The following is a 22927-nucleotide window of genomic DNA, read 5'->3' on the forward strand; positions in this document are numbered from 1 at the left end:
TATTTTAGGTGTTATGCACAGCCTCATGTAACTCATGTTACATGTATGTCAATTAACTGCCATAATCAAAAACTGCTCCTGTGCAAAATGGTTCTGGAGGCAATGCAGTAAATTGGCTATCAGCCAAAAGGCAGGGCTGAATGTGATTAATTAGTATACATTGGTGTAGATTTTCAAATTTATTTATTTATTTATGAATACGTTATTTGTAATTTTAAATCAGCTATTCAGAAAAGAAAAATAGACATTAATAATGGTGATACCCACTCCCACCCATTCCAATGCCAAAAATAAAAGGATAAAGAAAGAGGGTATACAGTGATACCTAGATTTTCGCGGGGGATGCTTCCAAGACCACCAATTTTTTTTATGTATTTAACGAGTATTTGGACTTTGAAAACCCTCCCTGTTACTGTTAACAACCCACCCTTTGCATTAAACAGTCATTCTATAATGTTTTTCAGCTGGAACCACATGTGATATCCCACCAGTTTCTTTAATAGAGTCATTCCTAAGCTGTGATTTAGCGTCAGTAAATTTCACTCGGGTGTGGACATGAACAATACATGTACTGTACGTAAGAAACACTTGTAAATGATATATTTTGTCACCTACAGACCCAGTCTAATACATGTAAATATTAATGAAATAATGACTATTCATCTTTTACGGTTTTCCTAGATTTTCCCTCAATATCCGTGATATAGCGGCCATAAGCCCCCTTGAAAAAACCCGCAAAGTAGCGAATCCGCGAAAGATGAACCGCGAAGTAGCAAGAGATTACTGTAGTAGGGTAATAAAAATAATAATGCATCTGACCTGTGCATCATTTGGTATAGACTGGGTTGTTTTATTGTATATATTGTACCAACTGTTGTGTATATATGGTATACAAAAACACTGTTTGAACAGGGGTGCTGTGAAGCTTTAGGTGTATGGATCCAACTGGCTCATACCAGCATAAATATATGTATGTGAAATTGAATCAGATAATTGAGGTATGTTTAATAAATTCTAGAAAGGGGGCCCAGGTTTTATTGTATTTATCTCTTGAACCTCTCCAATTGTGTCTCGTCTTCTCTAGTCGAATCATAACAAGTACTTCCATAACCCAAATTTAAATGAGGGCGGTTTGACAGATTTCAAGCCCCGAAGAATCAACCTCCGAGCCAGCAGTGTTGTAATGGCCACAGTGTTCGTCTGAAGGGCAGTAAATTGTTCTTCTAATGGAAATACTCAGAAAATAGCAGTTATAGGGTTAGGATTACAGGACCAGAACATGTCCTAAAGTGGCTGAAGCAGAGTTGGTTCAAAGATAAAATTTGGCTAGTCTTGCATTTGAATAATGTAGTCGATGTACTACTTTGAATCGGATGAGGCCTTGTCTGATGCAGAGAGAGGTGGTGTTTATGCGCTACGTTACACAGCAATGTTTCATCAAGAAGTGTAACCTCCAAGTCTTCTTCCTATGCCCGCTTAATGATGTCACATGTGGGGGATTCATTTCTTGAAGTAATTTATAAATTATATACATTATATATTATATACACTGTCTTTTCTGTATGGATCTATGTCCAGTATGAAATCAACTGCATTTTTAGGGGGCAAGGACTGGACTGGGAAATGTTTTCTAGCAAACATACCTGGAGATATCTGAAAAAGTGAGTCTTTGGTATATTATACACTTTCTGCAGAGTTTCAAATGATTCAAATGTGCTGTCAATAAAAAATAAAATAAAAGGTCCCCAAAAAAATATCAGACCCTTTCTACACCATGTTTTGAAAGCTGAGATTGAGGTGGGGTGAACAGATGGTTATTTATTAATGGGAGAAAAGTATGTGTCTTGATCAAATTTAAATGGTTTCTGAATTGAACCCATATTTTGAAGGAACTTTAATGACTGGGCTTAGATTCTTAGATTCTTAGGGCGATACTGTGAAAACATATTGACCATAAGTCTATAGAGGTCCATACTGCTCCCTGACTGCATTGGAATTCATATGCTGAAATCCAGTAATTCAATTTGGATATATTAGCTGCACAATAATAAAGTAAAAAATAGGCAAGCCTAGTGCCCCCTCCCCCACCACACACACACACACACACACACCCTTATATCTGGGCCTTTCTAGAAAGACTCTTGATTTGCGGGGTATTGTTATTCTAGATAAATGTGGTGATAAAGCTATTTAGGAAGCTGCAGAATGTAATAATGCTCAGCTGCCACTGAGGACGTTTCTGAAGAAGTGTTATGACTGCAGCCTCTTTTTGCAGACTTATTTCATGACTGGCACAGGATGGTTTACAATTATACTCTGCTTCCTTAGAAGCAGCAGTCATGTGCTATTCCACTTTATCTTAGCCTCTGCCTCAGAGGGAGCAGAGCGTTTTTGTATAACATTCTGTACCTGTTTCAAATGAAGCAATCATAACAAATAAATATGCAGAAAAGAAAAGAAATCTTCAGAATCTGTTTGAGTGGCATACTCAGTATTTGTAAGTGGTTAGTTCATAAAAGAGCTGATTCTAAATGTTGAATCTGATAGCATATAACAACATTAAGAAAAGTTGTATGAGTTTTACTTAATTATCAACTTGTACTGGAATGCTAACACATTTCCCATTTGTTTTTGTTTTTTTAGCTGAATCCTTTACTGTGCAAGTTCTGGGCAGCACTATTCTCACTGTAGGAGACACTCTCAACATTACGTGCTTGATTTCTGCAGATGACTATGCTGTCTTAAGTCTGGAGGTGACTTGGTTGCTAAATGCCACACAGGTTCTTGCCCATCTTGGTCAAGATGGAGTAGTGACAAAAACCTCAAATGCACTGTCAATGAGCAAGGTTGGAGAAGGCATATTCAGACTGGAGATACTTGGCGTTGGACTATTAGATATGGGATTCTACTCATGCAAAGTTAGAGCCTGGGCGCAACAAAGCAAGGGAAAATGGTACCTGGCTGCAGAGAAAACATCAACTCCTGTACTAGTCTCACTAAAAGGTGAGTAGACATGAACTTCCTTAATTATAAGACATAAAAGAGATATTCTGCATGCAAACAGAGAATGGCCTCAATGATCTAGCACTCAGGATTAGATCGGAGGGAGTCCAAGATTGTTGAGAATTGTTTTTTATACATTGCATATAGCAATGTTTGAGTCATTGCTCTTCCACCAATTATTTATACTTCCCAAAAATTATTAGTTGAGTATGGGGATTTGCATGACTGCTCACATATATTGATGGTCTTAAAATAGTAATTTAATAATAAATTATTGTAAAAAAACAAATGATTGTCGACTTGGGGAAGACTCCTAATGCTATGCTTTCCGATGCTTTAACATTACACTATTTGCTAAGCATTCTTTTTAACATCCAGAAAAGACTAAAACTAAACTCATAAGAGTGATGTTTTTCTCAAACACAAATATAGAGGACACACTTAACAGAGACTACTAGCCTCATGAACTGTATGTTGAACAAGGTTGTTTAAAATTAAAGTTGAGCATTTGAAGTGTTTTTAGTTTTAGATGGGAAATATTGATTTGACAGTGAGATTACTAAAGCATTTTTCAATGTCCTTAAAATATTCAGTTTAGTATAAATCAATAAAACATATGCTGCTTACACATAGCTCCAGTGTTCTGGGGTTATGGGTTCAATCCCTGTCTGGGGTCCACTGTCTGTGGTAAGTGGCGTGTTCTTCCTGTGTTTGTTAAGGTTTCCTACAGGTGCGCTGGTTTCCTTGCACAGCTCACAAAATAATAGGCTGACTAGCTTTGTGAAAATGTCCATGATTGGTTTATGTGTGATGCCCTGTTCTGGACTGGTGCCCTATCCAGAATATGTTATATGTATGTAATATGTAAGATTTATTTGCTCTTTTTTTATTTGTGGGTCAAAGAAATGGGAGACGTATTTAGTCATTACATAGTGCATTCTAAAAATCATAAATGCAAAAATGGCAGTGGTTCTGTCAAACTCTGATGGTGGTGAGAAGATTTTTTAGGCAATAATCTTGTGCTCAACACTTACTAAGACGTGAGCACCACGTAGTACGTCAAGAGCACCAATTAGCTTCTCTCGCAAGGTCCTGCAACATAACTCCTCCATCATGGACGAAGGCCTATTTAACATTTTGGAGTCGCGTCACATTATAGAAACATATATGCAACGACTCAAAGATGACAAGGTAAGTTTATATCTGCACACAGCAATTAAAAATACAATAACAATAAAATAAACCATTCTCTCACAAGAAAATAGTGTGCATGTGCTAATGATATTGTTTGCTACATGATATATACAATGGTTATCTTTTACTAAATTTTCTTTCTGTCCTTTCAGTTGTGTGTATGAGTAAGTCAGGAGATTTGAGATCATCAGGCTAAATATTTACTGCCTCATGGCGTCTGAAAGCCACAGCGTTATTTTCTAAGATGGAAAGGAAAATTACATTAAGAAATAAATTATAGAGCCAGAATGTAAAATTCTGGAACACAAGGTGGAACAAAACATTTGAACAAGAGCACAACCTCGTCTTTATTAGTACAATTTAAGGTGGAATGGTAAATTCGAACAAGTATTAGCTAGTTTAGCTTGCGGGTAAATTGTAACTTGTGTTTAGGCAGCTAGTTAGCGCACAGTTGGGGGACTGTTTCGACTGTTTTATTGCAGTTTTCAGTTTTTGTTGGTTGTTTTTTTTATATTTAATTTAATAATTAATATTTTTAATTTAATTATTATGTCAAGAAAAGCCTTGTATAAATCAGTATTTTAAATATTTTTAAGAGTGAAAGAAAACAAATATTATGAATAATATTAAAAAATTGTATTGAGAATGTGAAAATGGTTACTGTATGATTGTGTTTATATACCAATATTTTCTGTAAAGTCATAAATATTTTGACTGACCAAATATATGTTTATCACAAACATCACATTGCAGATCTTTCAGATGAACCTGCAAGAGTGAAAAAGTTCCACAAAGTTATAGTACGACAGGTATATATAGTATGGCACATGCTGGATATTTTTATGGAATCTAAAGTCCTGGATATAACTTTCCAGGGGATGGGCCTGTGCTCTGACTAGACCCTGAGTGTTCGGCAGAGCTGCTGGTGATTGGCCCGAGGGGTCCAGGGTGGACCTTTAGTTCTAAGAGCCCACCCAGGAATCTAGCGGGAATCAGGACAAATAGATTCAGTCAGATAGCGTGCTGATTAATTTATTTGGTTATAAAAAGATATTATGATAAAAAGTTTCCTAGTAGCTTGAAATATGGTTTCCTGGTGGATTATTCAACAGGTTGTTAGATATAGCATCAGTTTTAACACAAATACAAAGTAATATAACAAATAAGTTGGGACGTCTTTGTGTAGCAGTGTTAAACCAAGCAGAGAGGAGTTTATCAATTCACAGGGCTTCAGGATAAATGTCTAATAGGTTAGATTACTGAGTTGTTAATCTTATTAAAAATATAACATTTGTAAGTTAAACACTTTTACTAGTTTGATTAATTTTTTTCTGTGGGGAATTCTATGATGGAGCATCGTCAGTAAACACAAAAACAAAAACAACATATTAATTCATACAAAGTTGAATTACATAAGGGACTCAAGAATGTATGTAATGCAAGAACGTATGTAAGATGATACAAACTTGATTAAAAAAAAAATGACATGCATGGTGTCAAATTTCAGGGCACTCGTTTGAGGACACTCTAGTACAAATTTGCCTGAAGCTCTAATCCTGAAACTTGTTCCTCTTGGCTTTTAGGAATCGTATTTGGTGTCAACTTAATTGTCACGTGAAGTCTCAGTGTTTGGTTGTGATATCCATTCCATATTGAACACAGGAAAATGGATTTTTAAGGTTGGAAAACCTATAAGATTTGGTTTGTTCACAGAGATGGGGAGAGATTACAATGAAACCTCTTGATCATTTCCATTGTTGATTAGATTACCTCCAGCTGTGAGAAACGCCATACGTAACATTTTGTGTCACAAATTTTAATTACAAAGGTGCCAACTGCAAGGCCGGGGGCATCTGGGTCTTAACAAAAGAGTCTGCATTAAGATGAAAGAGATGTTAATTTGAGGTTTTGTCCTGAGTCCACTACATTTTCTTCTGCAGAGTAAGCAAATGTAGGAAAGGCAGTACAGTCTCATGCCTTTGCCCTGTCTAGTGTCTTTCTGCTCTGTCTGTCTTCCTTGTTACTTTGTTTGCTGTGTGTTAGGACCCCATGGCTCTGTTTCTATTTTGTTGTCTCCGCCTTAGCTCCACCCTCTCGTTGTGCCTCCTTTGTGGTCCTGCCTCCTCGATATCTCTCCCAGGTGTTCCTTGTCTGTGGTGTGTATTTAAGTTCCCTTGTTTCAGTGTTTCTTTGGTGGACATTACCATATGTACCGTTGTGTCTGTCAAGTCAGTTAATACCTTTTTGTCCCTTCCTTGTATCTGTATGGTTGTTTTATTTTTGTGTCTCTCTGGTCTGTAACTCTCTCTCCCTGGTCTGCTGCTATCTTCTCTGTAACTGTCTAGGTATCCCTGTCTAGGTCTCTCTGTCTAAGTATCTCTGGGTATACTGTCTAGGTCTCTCTGTCTAAGTATCTCTGGGTATACTGTCTAGGTCTCTCTGTCTTATGTATACTCGTCTAGGTCTCTCTGTCTAAGTATACTTGTCTAGGTCTCTCTGTCTAAGTATCCTTGTCTAGGTCTCTCTGTCTAAGTATCTCTGGGTATACTGTCTAGGTCTCTCTGTCTAAGTATCTCTGGGTATACTGTCTAGGTCTCTCTGTCTAAGTATCCTTGTCTAGGTCTCTCTGTCCAAGTATCCCTGTCTAGGTCTCTCTGTCTTAAGTATACTCGTCTAGGTCTCTCTGTCTAAGTATACTCGTCTAGGTCTCTCTGTCTAAGTATACTCGTCTAGGTCTCTCTGTCTAAGTATACTCGTCTAGGTCTCTCTGTCTAAGTATCCTTGTCTAGGTCTCTCTGTCTAAGTATCTCTGGGTATACTGTCTAGGTCTCTCTGTCTAAGTATCCCTGTCTAGGTCTCTCTGTCTTAAGTATCCCTGTCTAGGTCTCTCTGTCTAAGTATCTCTAAGTATACTGTCTAGGTCTCTCTGTCTATGTATATCTGTTGGTTATCAAATGTTTAAATGAATCTGCTGTGTTAAGGCATTTGTCAGTCCACCTGGTCGTGACATACAGGACAATACTATGGATGAAGCCGATAATGAGGATTTCCTTGACCTCTTCACAAGAATATGATCTCATATTCTGCTTCCAGAAAATAACATGCAATGTGGAATTCTGACAATGGTGCACAGGGTCTTTAGTGCGAGAACCCAAATTCATAATTGATTGCTTCAGCTGTGCTATAAATGCCTCAAATTGTAATCAGATGACTACAGAAATTTACTTGATCTTTTATGACTCAATACTTGAGTCATATGACTTTAGTCATATGACTTGAGAGCTTTCTGCGATTCGGCACTGGATCAAATGTAATGTGCAAAGGCAGAATTGAAGTAACTTTTCACATGTCAGGTCTTAGTCACAGGTCTGTAGCTCATACATGTGGTGCTGTTCTTGAGTTGCCATGCACTTTTGATTTATATCCTGAATTCCGTCTGGAATTTGATAACATTCTCTCTAGCACAGTGGTTACCAACATTTTTACGTACAATATCAACCTTTGAAATCTGAACAAGTAAAAGATCTACTGTGTGACTGCGGCTTTATGTGTCCCTGCTTAAGTAGGTCGCGAACCACTGCGGATACAGAATGATGTTACTTAAAGAATGTACAGAATGTATAGTAAGTTAAAGGACATAACTGAAGCAGCCAAGGTTTAACGCAATCGACTTGAATTGTCTTGGAGATCGACCTGTCGATCGCAATGGACTAGTTGGCGACCACTGCTCTAGCAACTGCTTTACAATGGATATATTATAGAGATACACAGTTTAGTATGGTAGATTTAGGTATTGCTGGGCATTTGGTAATATGGAGAGGCATTAGGTAATTTGAGCAGGTGATACTAATATGTCAGCTTATTGTGTTTACTTATTTTTGTAGAAAATGTATGCAGCTAACCACCAGTTAGAACAAAGCATTGCCTTTATAGAGTTACTATAGAGTTGCCTCTTGAGTGTTATTCGGTGTTTACACAGGTTAATAACACAGAAAAAAATAATTACTTAATAGTAGTTGGAAGCCTATTATCCTAACAAAAAGAAGAAAAAAGGTTGATCAATAAAATTAAGCAAGTACCTAAGAATACTGAGTTCCCCAGCAAATATTAATGTTTGCCGACAAAATGTTGAATTGTGTATTTAGGCCAGATACAGCTATTTCTGTATTGGTGTTAATGTAGATGTACAAGATCCTTCTAGTGGTTTCATATAAAACTGTTTTTTTATTATTATTATTATTATTATTATTATTATTATTATTATTACAGGTTAAACTTGTAAGCAGTTTATAACCAGTTTATGACCAGTGAGGTCAATTTTACTTGATTAGTGTTTGTGGTAAGCATTTAGAGTTCCACAACCCAACGACCAACATGAGGAAAAAGAGTAGCAAAATGAAGCAAAACTGAAGAATGCTATAATCCGGCAGACATCCATCATACATGACGTTGTCTTTTAAGATCAGTGATCCTGTGATTAGCTGTGCTTGCACCATCCATGTAACTGCCTATGAGTTTTCCATCATCCATATGGAGAAACTTCAAAAATCCCTCATGCACACATTTTCAGTACTGCAATCTCCTCTAGCGATCCTGGGAAAACCTCAAAGTTTTTCCACAGTGCCTCCATGGTAGCATCCTACAATTTTTTTTAGAAGACTGTTTGTAGTAAAGCACCACTTAGTAAATGGAGAGCAGAAGATTTTTGCCTAAAAAATTCTCACCACGTCCCTTCAGGGGCTCCATATAGTGTGTTCACTACCATGGATGGGTTAAAGGCAGAGAAGCAATTTCCCTAAGGGCATCAATAAAGGTGCTTCTTCTTTCTTCTTCTGTAATATTCCTGCTCAACAAAATAAAAAAAGACAAATTCAGGAACAAGCAAAGCAAGGTTTGTTAGGCTGTGATAGAATGCCTGCATGTCTGATTAAGTGGACTGTGTGTCTGATAAGGAAAGCTATCTGATCCTGGCTGACACTCACTTCATTACTCCATTCTTGCCTCCAGCAACTTGGGGGAAAAAAGCAAAAGATGAGGATTTATATTTTCTCTGTCTTATTTGCATGGGTAACAAAATGAGTTATGGGACTTCCTTTTTTGTGTTTTTGTCACAATGCAAAACAATTTTGTTGAGTACAAACCTGAGCAGTTAACTTTTGCATAATATTAAGACCACCTTCCAAACAGCAATTGGGCACAAGGCAGGAACACACTCTGGAGGGGGTGCCAGTCTTTCACAGAGCAACACACACACACGCCTACAGACACTTTTGTGTCTCCAATACACCTACCAACGTGTTTTTGGACCATGGGAGGAAACCAGAACACCTGGAGGAAACCAAAGCGGGCATGTGGAGAACACACCAAACTCCTCACAGACTGTTACCTGCAGCGGGTATTGAAGGTCATTTCACTTTTACTTCTGTTCTCTGTTGTGTCTCCGGTGTCGACCCGAGGAGGATGGGTTCCCTGTATGAGTCTTGGTTCCTTCCAAGGTTTCTTCCTCGTGTGCTGAGGGAGTTTTTCCTTGCCACTGTTGCCCCTGGCTTGCTCATAGGAGGCTTGGACCCGGATCTCTGTAAAGCTGCTTTGTGACGACTTTTTGTTGTGAAAAGCGCTATATAAATAAAATTTGATTGATTGATTTGAACCTTCAACCCGTATCCCGTAACACACCATACCAAACCTACCACTACCATCAGTTCACACTTCAGTGCAGGAGCCGATTCACCTCCAAAATTATATCTGGCCAGCAGTGGTTCTGTGATGAATGCATTATATTCATAGATGATGCAGAGTGTGGATGACAAATTACACAGATAGTTGTACTAATGCCAGCAATTGTTAAACAACCAAGGTTTAAAGTTGTTGTGCCTGTTAATTTCCAGTGAGATGTACCTAATACTCTTGCCACTGTGTAATGAAAGTCATGATATACATGTATGTGTTTTCCAAATGTAAAGTGTCATTTTAGTAATTAATCTTTAAAGCAAAGCAAATGTTTACTTGCAAATATGTCTCTCTATTTGTCTCCTTTAGATTCAAATTTCACTGTAGCTCTTGATTCTCCAGTTGTAGCACAGTACATGGGGGATCCCACAGAACTTGTTTGTCAAGTGCCGAACATATCTCACCTCTGGTGTGAACACATGAGTGTTTCCTGGTTCTACTCAAAATCCTCCCCAAATAATGACCAAATAATTGCTGATACTATTGTGTCACTGAATGAAAATGGGTCACTTAGCCCAAGTGAAAAATATAGAAGTCGCATTCAGGCAGGATATATTATGGTGACCAAATTAGAACGAGCCACTTTCAAGCTCCGCTTCCTCCATACTACTAAAGCAGATGCAGGTGATTATGCTTGCAGTGTCACAAAATGGGCATCTAGTCATCATGGAGACTGGAAAAAAGTATCAGAACATAAAAGTAATTCACTAAAAGTCAGCTTGGCTTCCAAAGGTGAGTTCTGCTTTTTTAAAACTATATTAGAATAGTTTTCATTTGGATGTGCAAGGAACATTTTACCAGTTTCATGCAATATATTACAGAATAGTCAGGGTATACCATTAGAGAATGTTAAACATTTCCAAATGTACATTATTCAGTCCAAGATTGAAAAGATGTTAGGTCTTTCTCCATCTACAGTACAGCACATTATGAAAACATACAGAAAATATTGAAAAATATCAGCTCTGATTTGCTGTTCTTAAGGCCTTGTGTTCGCCCTTGGGACAGCCTACAGGACCCTGTGGAAACTATGCTTGGATTGTATTGCCTGGTATTTCTACCTTCCAGGCCGAGGGAAGATTATCACATTTTATGCAATTTTTCAAAACACAGGACATTACATGCAAGCTCCAAAATCTTCTAGTAAGGTAGACTCACATGAATATCTTCCTATTGAAAGATTGGTAGCGCTTTTTATTACAAATATTTTGCAGACGATGGCAGTCAGGCAAAGGTTGGCGTGCCCGGTGATTTTTTATTTATTTTTTCTAAGTTTAACCTTCAAAATAAATAATAGTATTTATTGATTAATTCCCTTGAAATCCCAGTATGAGACTGGGAGGACTGCAGATGCACTGGAAGTTACTCTTGCTGAACCTTATTGTTGCAAAATGAATGTGCTGTCACCCTAATTTTTATTTTCAGCAATCCTTTTTACTGGATTATTATGATTTCCATCAGATTCATGTGAAGCTTTCATTTACACAATGAAAACAATGATATTGAATTACTTAAATCAGTGGTTATCAAACTGTGGTATGCATACCCCTGGTGGTACGTGAAGCAGCAAGTGGTGATATGCCAGATGACCTAGAAAACAATTACTACTAAATTAAAGAATTAATTAATAACTGAAAAGCTGAAACTGAAAAATGTTCATGTGTAAACTACATAATGTTTCACGGTATTCATAATTAAGCTTTAATAAAATCTGTTTGTGTAAAAAAACAAAAACAGACACACAGCATGCTTTATGAATAAACGGTAGTTCGGTAGAGTGTAAGGAAAAGGGCTGAGCAGCATTCCCCCTCTTCTTATTTCCAGGGAAGGAATGCAATCTCTCAGTATTTGGCAAAATCCATGTAAGGACAGCAAAGTGGAAATGAAAAAACAAATGGAGAATCCAGCAAAATACTCCTAAGCCTGGAAGGACTAAATCTAGAGGCATAATTACAGAGAACACTTAACTAAAGGAAAACAATGTGGCAGATATTCGCATTATTAGAGTCCTAAAACACTGTTCCACACCTCCTTCACCTACTGATACAAGTGCTTTTTTTAGTAATAATTTAAGAACAATTTTGTGTAATTGATTTGATAATAGGTGGTACTTGGTCTACAAAGTACTACAAAAGGTCTACAAAATACTGGGCCATTATGAAATATTAACAGTACGTGCTGAAGTAATTTGAGGCTGAAATATATTAAGCAATAAAGATACAATTTTATTGACAAAGAACCTGTGAATATGTATTTGTAGATATATTAAACAGCTATGTATTGCATGTCTCTGCGTCTCTCTCCAGGCCCTGGTGTCCTTGTGGCAGCCCGCGCCATACGACCCGTGATTTCTAGTGGCTCTACTTTCGAGATGACCTGCCAAACTAGACTCAAGAACATTCAGGCAGACGTGGCCTTGTCTGTCCTTATATTGTTCCAGGAAGGTGTAGGAGGTCCCAGCCATAAACTTGCTTATCTTAGCCCTGAACTTATTTTCAAATTAGAAGATGGGCAGGAATCAAGTCATAAGGACAGTCTGAGCCTGGTAAGAACTGGCAAAGAGGAGTTTCGATTCCGGATGCAGAATGTGCAGTTGACAGATCGAGGATTCTACTTCTGTGAAGTTGGTGTTTGGACAAGGCAAGATGGGAATGAGTGGACAGAGCTGGTGAAAGGAGACTCCAATAAGGTTTCACTTGCCTTTGAACACACAAGTAAGAGAAAATACATAAATCATTGAGACCACCATGACTTACTGTGTTAGATCACTGTAGATGTACTGTTTACACAGGAGAGACAAATTGTTCAGCAGTTCTTAATTATAAACATATAAATTACAATTAATTAATCCTGTGGCTTTCGGACGTGGACACTGTATTGGTTTGGACTGCTCCCTTGTGGTCAAAGCTGGCAGAGCATGCTAATTCTTAGCTCCTCTAAACAAATTTCCCCCTTTTCATCTGGGTATGAGGGGGAAAAAAAAAAAATATATATATATATATATTTTTTTTTTTTTTAAGCTGGAAGAACATGCTAAATGTTAATTTTTTTTACCCTCAGGCTCTCCTCAATATTAGGTAAATAATTGTAGAAGGAAAATAAATATTGTTATGCTTTTGATGGCTAAAATATACAAAGCCTGGGAGGAGCTATGGGTTTATTAAATATTTATTTGCACTGGATCGGACTCCAGAGCCCTACATTTCCCACAAATGTCCTGTTTATACCTAAGTAGCCATAAACGTTCTTGTGAAGATTGGTTAGGCTGCTGTCTGTGCGTCATCCTCCCCAGACAGGAACATTATGCGTTTTAAACTCGCAATTATATTAAAATTATTTTAAATAAATAAAGAACAATCTGTAGGCTTACAGTATTTGATTAATTTCATTTCTACATGTCATATTCTTTCTTTGTTTATATTTATTTTTTAATTCGTTAAAGAACCTGTTATTCTTTATTTATTTAAATAAGCGCAAGATTAAAATCACATAATGTTACCAACCTTCACAGGAATTATGTAAACATTGTATGGTCTCTAAGTTATAAACAGGACAATTGTGGGAAATATAGGGCTCTGGAATCTGATCTTCCAGTGCAGTCACTGTGGTCATTAGTATCAATAGTGCCATTCAAATGAATATATTTTTTAACACACAGCCCCTCCTGGGCTCTGTAAAAATTGTACACCACTGATTTTGCTGTGTAAAACAACTGGAAAAAATACATAAAGGGGAACTTAGTTACAGGAACATATTTTAAACTTTTTTATTCACCTTGAACTTCCGGGCTTCCGTACAAGTTGGCAGCAGCAGTAAATACATAAACTGAATTTTAAATTAATCTAAACTGCTGAAATGAAGACACTGATATATACGTTTATTAACAGCACAATTAAAGTGTGCACATTTACAGAACATTTGTTAAAAAATTTGAGTTTATTCAGTGTTGAGTGTATAAAGTCAATAATAATCATAAATCATAATCATCAAAAATGTTGTGGGAAAATGAGCCATTCCAGAGCAAGATTTATACAAGCCCTGAAGTTCAAGGTGAATAACAAAGTTTAAAGAACGTTGCTGCATGCTATTTTTTAGCACATAGCTGCACAGATGTTTTTTTTTTTCACTCTTGTTTCAGTTAATCTTTGAGGTGCAACTGCAAAAAAAATATCTGCCTCCAGCTGTTTGTCAAAACACACTAAATGCCTTGTTTTTTCTTGACCCTCAGGTGCACGTCACTAGTAGGAAAAATAATAGAGGAAGAAAAAAAATTATAATTATGCTTTTGACGGCTAAAATTAAGTGTTGCTAAAAATAATTTTAAACTCTTTTATTCACTTCAGGGCTTCCGTAAGAGTTTTTTTAATCTATGCTATTCTATAATTTAACGTGTCATGCTTTGTTTCTGTAAACAAACAAAATTGTTTTCTTTTTAACACGCTCACAAATGGTAGGATAATCTACTTGAGCTCTCGAGCTCAACCACCATTAAATTGTTACTTCCCATGCTGAATTTCCAGCAAGCAGGTGAATTTACTTACGCTATCTATATTAATTTATTAGCAACCACAGGCATATATCAACAAACCCAATCTTACTGCCCAAAGTAAACAAAAGAAAGAACATGGCCATAAAGCTTTGTTTTTAAAGCAGTGATCACATATGGACGGCATGGTGGCGCACCAGGTACCTGGCTCCAGGAACCTGGAGGTTGTTGGTTCGAGTCCCACTCGGGGTTAATGTCTGTGATTGGTGTATTCTCCCCTTGGGTTTTCTCCGGGTGTTCCGGTTTCCTTCCATGGTTTCCTCCCCAAAACACACATTGGTAGATGGATTGGCGACTCAAAAGTGTCCGTAGGTGTGAATGTGTGCGTTGCCCTGTGAAGGACTGGCGCCCCCTCCAGGGTGTATTCCTGCCTTGCCCCCAATAATTCCAGTTAGGCTCTGGACCCACCGCGACCCTGAACTGGATAAGCGGTTACAGATAATGAATGAATGAATGAATGAATGAATGAATAAATGATCACATATTGATTTTGTGAATCTTGTAGCATGTGTTTTGTTTAATAAGATTATGTTATTATCTGCAAACATAGGCATAGGACATGCAGGAACTATTTTGAAAGCTAGCATCACAATGAGTATATCATGGCAAAGAATGTCAAAAAATGTTGCTTAAAAGTACTTAAAAATGATTGCATACCTTCAAAGTAATAGACTTCAAGGTCACAGTGGCTTGCCTTTTGATTATTTAAAAATATTGTTCAGTGACCTGTGGAAGAAGTTTCTGCACATGCCCAGCTGCAGGCTGATACAGAAGAACTAACACAACGTTTCAGTTCAAAATATTTTTTCATGTCTGCTCATTGAGTCGCATTGTAAATTTGAATAACATGATTTAAATACTTGAGAAGATCTAACTGCTGCTTTTTGAAGAATGAGATCAGGGATACAAGCAGCCAAAATTACTTTTGTCTGGTGGGTTGCTGGACATGCATTCCATGATCAGATGAGAATCTCAACTGCAAATTAGCAAGAGTTTGGAGTATATTTGCTGCTAGTTTGCATTGAGAGAAGGTGAGAAGAGAGAAGGTGAGGTGTTTCGAACGTCTGATAAGCACGCTGCTTGGATTGGAGTTATACCAGGCATGGCCATCTTAGAAGAGGCACCAGGGTCGACCAAGGAACTGCTGATGGCATTATATCTGCCCAGCAGCTTTTGGTAAAAGTTGTGGGGACATAGATGCATATGTTTCTTTTGTTTGTGCTGTTGCCAACATGTCTCAGTGGAAAAGAAGATGAAGATGTACTTGCTTGATAGATTATGGATGATTTTTTTTAGTGAAATAGTAAAACATATCACATTTTAAATAAATGAGTAATTGTTGATTTGCATTAATTATTTCAAATATATTTGATAATTATTAGAATTAGTAATTTCAGGTACACACAGATTCATTCATTCATTTATTGTCTGTAAGCACGTATCCATTTCAGGGTCACGGTGGGTCAGGAGGCTACCCAAGGCAGGATCATACCCTGGAGGGGGCGCCAGTCCTTCACAGGGTGACAAACACTCACACACTCACACCTATGGACACTTTTGAGATGCCAATCCTCCTACACATGTGCGTTTTTGGACCAGGGGAGGAAACCGAAGCACCCTGAGGAATACACACAGGGACGCTGGACCAAATTTTTGGCCCTGGTAGTTTTCAAGTTCACCTATTTTTGGTAGAAATGCATCAAAAGCTGACTGCTCCCTGCTTGTTGCCCTGCCCACACTATTTTTACTTTATGTAAAAATAATAATTAAAAAAACTCTTAGAAAAACAGAACTTGTTATAAAATGATAACACAGTCTTGTATTATTTGTTTATACAGTATAAAATGTGAAGTAAATTTATCTTTATTACTTTCTGCTGTTACACAGCCCAGTGTTAAGGCATTGTGCCCTTGTATCCACCACTCTAGCCAATATCTGTAATATGTTCAGTGTTTAAAAAGAAGGGAGGTTTAAAAATGTATACGTCCATCCTTAAATTCTAATTTGTATTCTTATTCTCTGTAGGACCATCATTCACTGTATCAGTCTCTTCAGACACCACCACTGTTTACCCATGGGAAACGGTCAAGATAGCATGTACAATAAGTGTATCAGGAACATTTTTCAACAAAGGTAAGAATACATATTTATTCTGTTATTTATATTGTGACACACTCTGAGACGAATTATGACACTGAGCCATTACTGCAGCCCTACAATTGTACTAATCTGAAGGGAGCAATTTTGGCTTGATGTGGCAGGATCAGTGGACAGTTCACACCAAACCGTATAATCACAATCAGGGTGAGCTTGACTGACCAACACAGACTCTGCCACATATCAAGCCACAACACGTAAACAACATCCCCCCACCTACAAAACATACAGTCTCCGAAAAATGTAACATGGTGCTACATTCAAGGGTACATATTCAGTACCTTTAGTAAGGGAACATAACTGTATCATATTGTTAATAATTCCTGATATTTAAGTGTTGGTTTCCATAACCTCCGTTTCATCTCCATGACCTATACTGTGTTCTTTCATTTCAAACAGTACTATAAAGAAAGCTTACAAATATTCACCTCTACGTCTGGAGAGGACAATGTAATGTACCTTTAGGGTATAAGACTTTATTGATCCAGAAGGAAATTGCAGTGTCACAGTACTATACATAGAGCACAAGAGGAGACACCGTATTCAGATAAAAAAAAAAGTGTGGGAATATGAATGTGGTTTACAGAAGTACAGAAGTGGAGGTTGCAAAAGAAATACTGACCATAAGAAAAAAATTGAGGGGATAAAACTGACATATGCAAGTAGCACCAGTGACTATTGCATTAGAAATGGTATTGTGATAAAGCAAGCAACACAAATTAGAGGTATCTGTATGCATAATGAGTTTGTACATGACAATACCAAGATCAGCAAGTATTTACTGCACTAAAACAGTTAGGTGGTAAGACAAAGACCAAAATTATTAAAAGTAGGGGCCACAGTGACAGAAATAAAGTGAAAATAATAAACAGTGGCTGTCAGGTAACTTGCTGACCTTCCAAGTAAACCTGGTTCAGCCAAAATAATCTTGTTGTCATAATTGACCCGGATTTATCATTTGATCAACACATAGGCAGTGTCACTGGGGCAGCTTTTTTACATCTTTGCAACATCATCAAGATAAGAAATGCCTTATCCCTGCAGGACGCAGAAACAGTAGTACATGCCTTTATTACTTCAAGTCTTGACTATTGTAACACACTACTGTCAAGATGCACCAGCAGAAATTTAAGTAAACTTCAACTAGTTCGAAATCCTGCATACAGGGTCTTTACTAAAACTAGAAAATTTGAACATATCAGTCCAGCTCGATCATCACTTCATTGGCAGCCTGTTAAAGGTTACAAAATTCTGTTATTAACGTATAAAGCCCTACATGGGTTCACTCCTGAATACCTTCAAGATATTATTTCCTATTATAAGCCTCCACGATTACTCAGATCACAGAGTACTTTTTAATAGTTCCCAGAATTCAGAAGGCCTCAGCTGGGGGAAGAGCTTTTTCTTATAAAGCCCCCCAACTCTGGAATGATCTTCCAGAAAATGCTCGGGACTCTGACACAATCACAATCTTCTAATCTAGGCTAAAAACTAGCTTTTGGTAGTTAATGCTCCCCATATACAATTTCAGCATTACATTCACCCAAACAGATCAAAACTAATCCCATCCCTTTACCTTTTTCCAAGTAAACAATAGCCCACCTGTCCGGCTGGGCACTAATGGACTGTTGAGCTCCTGCTCAATGCTTCAGACCAACTGCCCACAGTCCAGCCACTACCAATTGCCTTGGAGCTGCCCACCCTACACTGAAGTTTTCATGGACTCATTTTATTCGTTCATTCGTTCGTTCGTTCATTCATTCATTTGTCCATTCATTCATTCATTCATTCATTCATTCCTAACTATTATTACCAATAGATAGACTAGAGGAGGATAGGTCTTGTGAGTCTTGGTTCCTCCCAAGGTTTCTTCCTCAGCTCTGAGGGAGCTTTTCCTTGCCACTGTTGCCCTTGGCTTGCTCACCTGTGGGACTTTACGTTCTTTAAATTTTTTTCAAAACTTTGTCTTACTGGAATTCTGTGAAGCTGCTTTGTGACAACATCAGTTGTAAAACTCGCTATACAACATTAATTGGATTTTATTTGATTGACGTCTGTGTGTGACCGTCCTGACTTCTTAGAGGATTTGTATGAGCTCGCTCTGAGGCTTGACAACCTCTTGTGGGAATGTTAAGTCTGTAAGAAAGCACTTCGCATCTTACAGTCGTTGGATGTCTCCCCTCATTCCCAACCTCAGTTGCAGGTGGATGGCAGCAAACCCATACAGCTTGGTCACACCCACCTTAGTCCTAAGTAGGCAGAGACAAGGCCTGTCATCCTGGGGGTCTCTTGGTTGCAGAGGCAGACCCACAAATTAATTGGCTCTCTAAATTCATTCAGCAGTGGGGACCCCATTGCAGAGCTTAATGTTTACACTCTGGATTCTTGACGTGTCCTAGGACATTCTTATGTGACCGCATTGATTTAAGTAGGAAGTTTGTAGTAAGTGGAAAACAGAGGTATTACCACCTCAGCAGTCCTTTGATTGTGCCATTACTGCCTGGCACCATTCCCCCCAGGGGGCGTCTCTTTTCTGTCTCCAATCCTGAGAAGGTCGCAATGGAGGATTACTTTAAGGAAGTCCTGGCACAGGGATTCATCTGCCCCTGTACATCTCCTGCTGGTGCAGGGTTTTTCTTTGTAGGAAAGAAGGATGGCGGTCTATGTCCCTGCATGGATTACAGAGGCCTCAACAAAATTACAATCAAGGACTGCTATCTTTTGCCTTTAATGAACACTGCATTTAAGGCGCTCCAATAGGCCTTGGTATTTACAAAGTTGGACCTCCGGAATTGTCTACAATTTGCTACATATTCAGAGAGGAGATGAATAAAAGACTTCTTCACCTCCATGGGTCATTATGAGTACCTAGTGATGCCACTTGGGCTGATGAATGAGCCAGTTGTTTTCCAAAGACTCATTCACAAGGTCCTGCAGGAGACTCTTGGTCCCTATGCTTTCATTTATTTGGATGACATACTCATATTCAGCAAAAAACCCTGAAAGAGCCTGTTGTCCATGTCCACTGGGTCCTACAACTTAAAAATACCCAGTCTTAAAATACCATCACTTTGTCAAACTTAAGATGTTTCAATTCCATGTAGAAACACCAATTCCAATGAAGTTGGGACATTGTGTAAAACATAAATAAAAACAGAATACAATGATTTGCAAATACTTTTCAACGTATATTCAGTTGAATGCACTACAAAGACAAATATGTCTTTTAAGATTAAAAGCTTATGACCTGCTTTTAATATTGGTTTTCTGCCTTGCTGCATACTTGCAAAGATTTCTTCAGATTCTCTGAATCTTTTGATGACATTATGGACTGTAGATGATAAAATCCCTAAATTCCTTGCAATTGTTTGTTGAGAAACATTGTTCTTAAACTGTTGGACAATTTGCACATGCAGTTCTTCACAAAGTGGTGAACCTTGCCCCATCCTTGCCTGTGAAGGACTGTGCCCTTCGAACTTCAGACTGCGTAACTTCTACTCATGCACCATAGAGAGCATCCTAACAGGGAACATCACAACCTGGTTTGGATACAGCACCCAACAGGATAGACAGACCCAGCAGAAGGGAGTGCGCTTGGCTAAACGCATCATCTGAGTCATTCAATCTGAACTCCAGACCATCTATAAGAAGTGGTGCTGGTCCAAAGCAAAGAAGATCTTGAAGGACCTCAGTCATGAGCACAGAGAGGATGAGGTGGAGCTTCCTTCCAATGGCTATTCGAACTCTCAACCAAGTCTAAATTGACACTTTATCCAGCTCAAACTTTACACCACATAAAGGAATGTAAACTACTTTTACTGCACAGACTTTTTCATTTGTCACTTATATATTGCATTGCATTCATTTACACATTCAGATGCACAATATGCACTTTAATCCACATCTGTATGCCATTCGCACAGCTCACTTATATATTATATTTTGTATAAGTTTTTTTCTTCTTGTATATTTTTTGTACAGTTTCAGTTTTATTCTTTCTAGTTTAATATTATTTATATTGAGAATGTCTATATATGTTATTGTATTGTATTTTATTCTATTTCCTTTCTACTTGTATTTTGTTAAACATGTTGGTCAGTTGTCAAAGCATTTCACTGCAAGTTGTACTGTGTGTAACTATGTATGTGACAAATAAGCTTTTTATCCATGGGAACATCTTGCTGCACCATGTGTTAATGAGCTAATTTAATTTGTTTATGTAGCCAACAAGCTAACAAGCCAATTAACATCAGCTGTCAGCAGCAACATAAACCCAACATAAATTATTATATAATCTCTTTACAGATTTTTTTTAAATGATTCACACAGTTTAATTTGTTTATTTAAAGGAACACCCAGTAAGATTCTTTCTTCTCAGGCTCCCCTACAATTGTAGATAACTGTACTGAAGTGGGAAGAGGGAAGCAGGGGGTGGTTTCCTATTCTCTTCTAAAAGTTACATAGTGCCATTTCTGCTGTGCTGAACCCAAAGTAGCAATGATAGAGGCCCTGTTCTCCATATAACATGTTAGTGAAACATCACAATGAATTTGCGATGTTTTTAGGTAAACTATTTTTTCTTTAAAGTTAGTAAGGCTCACCTTGTGTTAACACATGATTAAATGTATAGTATTTAGTCTGTGGAGCAAACTTTGCACACTGAACTATGGATATGTTTACATATTAAATGGATTTTTCATGAATTTCTCTTTTTACTCAGATGAAGTGGCATATGAAATGTGGTGGTATCAGAGTGGATTAAGAGGCCCAGGTGGTCTTAATCTGTTGGCATATATGGATCGCTGGGGTGTGGTGAAGAAGAGCCCTCGTAATGATTCTAGTGACTGCAGTGTGGAGCGCCTGAGTGAGCAAAAATTTGCTCTCAACCTTCATGGGACCCAGGAAAGTGATGCAGGCGAATACTATTGCACTGCCACACCTTGGGTACGACTGAACGGGGTCTGGATCAAGGACCCAGACATCTTATCCAAGAAAATATTTATTAATGTCAAGTTTGCATGTGAGTAGTTTTTATTCTTTCTTTGCTCTTCATTGTTGACATTTTAGGATCTTTATTAATTTTAGGCATTTGGATGAGGGACTTTTCACTTACAATGGAAAAGCAGAAAAAATCCCTGTTTAGTAGGGTCATGCATGAGTAATTGATTGTCAAATGATTAATTCTCGTAACAAAATACTACACCAAATTCAAAAATTGTCATTTTAAAAATTCAAGAGAACACAGGCAAGCAGAAATTGTTGAGATAAGAGGTAACATTATTGAAAACTGATTAAATATGATTGTATACTTACCTGTTAAAATGCTTATTTATAGCTTCCTCACAATTATTTGTATTTACCTAGGAACTTTAAAAAATAAGAATGGACACTAGAAGCAAGAGTCAGTCATTTGACCATTTTCTAAATATATTCCCTTACTTTTTAAACTATGAGCACTAAAGGAAATTTCTGTGGTGTCTGAAGTTATTTCCTGATGTGTAAAATGTGCTTTTCCAAAGGAATTACTTCCACTGCAGTGTGAAATTAATAAAACTAATGTTTAGTTTGACTAACACGCATACAGAATGTTGTAATCTCTCTCACTGAAGTAATTCCAGACTTAAAAGGAACGTCTACGATTGTGGGGAAACAGTTCTAAGCTCTGTGTCTTTCTGAATGTTAACTTGGCTGTAAGTTTTTATTCAATTTGAATTACCACAAAAACACGATTGTAACTCAAATCATTTAGTTTGTACCACTTTTGATAATGCAGTTTACCAGCTCCCGAGTTTGGAAACATTTCCACCTTAAGTGACCTGAAACAGCAAAAATAAGTCAATATTACCAACCTATGGAGCAGGACAACACATTTAAGTCTTTTTTTTTTTTTTTCACTCATTTACAGACCCTGAAACTTCATAAACATATTAGACCAGTTCTGAGCACGCAAACAAAATGAAGGGCTAGCAAATGGCAAGGACACTTCTGAATTTTATAAAAAGTGTTTTTTGATTCCTCTCGTTAACTTCACCCTTAAGTTCTTCCCTATTTGCCATTCAATACAGTAAGAAAACCTTTTTTTTCTGCTGATCCAGTGCTGCATTCGGCCGATGTCGTGTCTACAGCCTGCGCCCACTGATCTAAGCTCTGTGTCACTTCCCAGCAACTTAACAGCTTGTGTACTACTGTGGACCTTCATGCCAACCCATCCCCTTTACAGCCATGCCACACCCAGCCTCTAACTTTACAGCTCACACTTTCTCTTTTTAGATGCTGCTGAGGACCCTCATTCCGACC

At 37.7% G+C, this 22927-nt stretch overlaps 1 protein-coding gene across 2 annotated transcripts in view; it reads left to right on the plus strand.

Annotated features, from left to right (window-relative positions):
- The window catches only part of ptgfrnb (prostaglandin F2 receptor inhibitor b), a 46735-nt gene that overhangs the window by 17367 nt on the left and 6441 nt on the right, over positions 1-22927 (plus strand). The window contains exons 4-8 of one of the 2 annotated variants that reach the window (XM_066649829.1): positions 2644-3003; positions 10237-10659; positions 12234-12641; positions 16499-16606; positions 21351-21650. In XM_066649829.1, coding sequence (XP_066505926.1) covers positions 2644-3003; positions 10237-10659; positions 12234-12641; positions 16499-16606; positions 21351-21650 — 1599 coding nt within the window. The remainder of the gene's footprint in view (positions 1-2643; positions 3004-10236; positions 10660-12233; positions 12642-16498; positions 16607-21350; positions 21651-22927) is intronic. The other variant, XM_066649838.1, reaches the window with a different exon arrangement.

The sequence above is a fragment of the Hoplias malabaricus genome, chromosome 2, assembly GCF_029633855.1.
Source record: "Hoplias malabaricus isolate fHopMal1 chromosome 2, fHopMal1.hap1, whole genome shotgun sequence".
NCBI classification, from domain to species: Eukaryota; Metazoa; Chordata; class Actinopteri; order Characiformes; family Erythrinidae; genus Hoplias; species Hoplias malabaricus.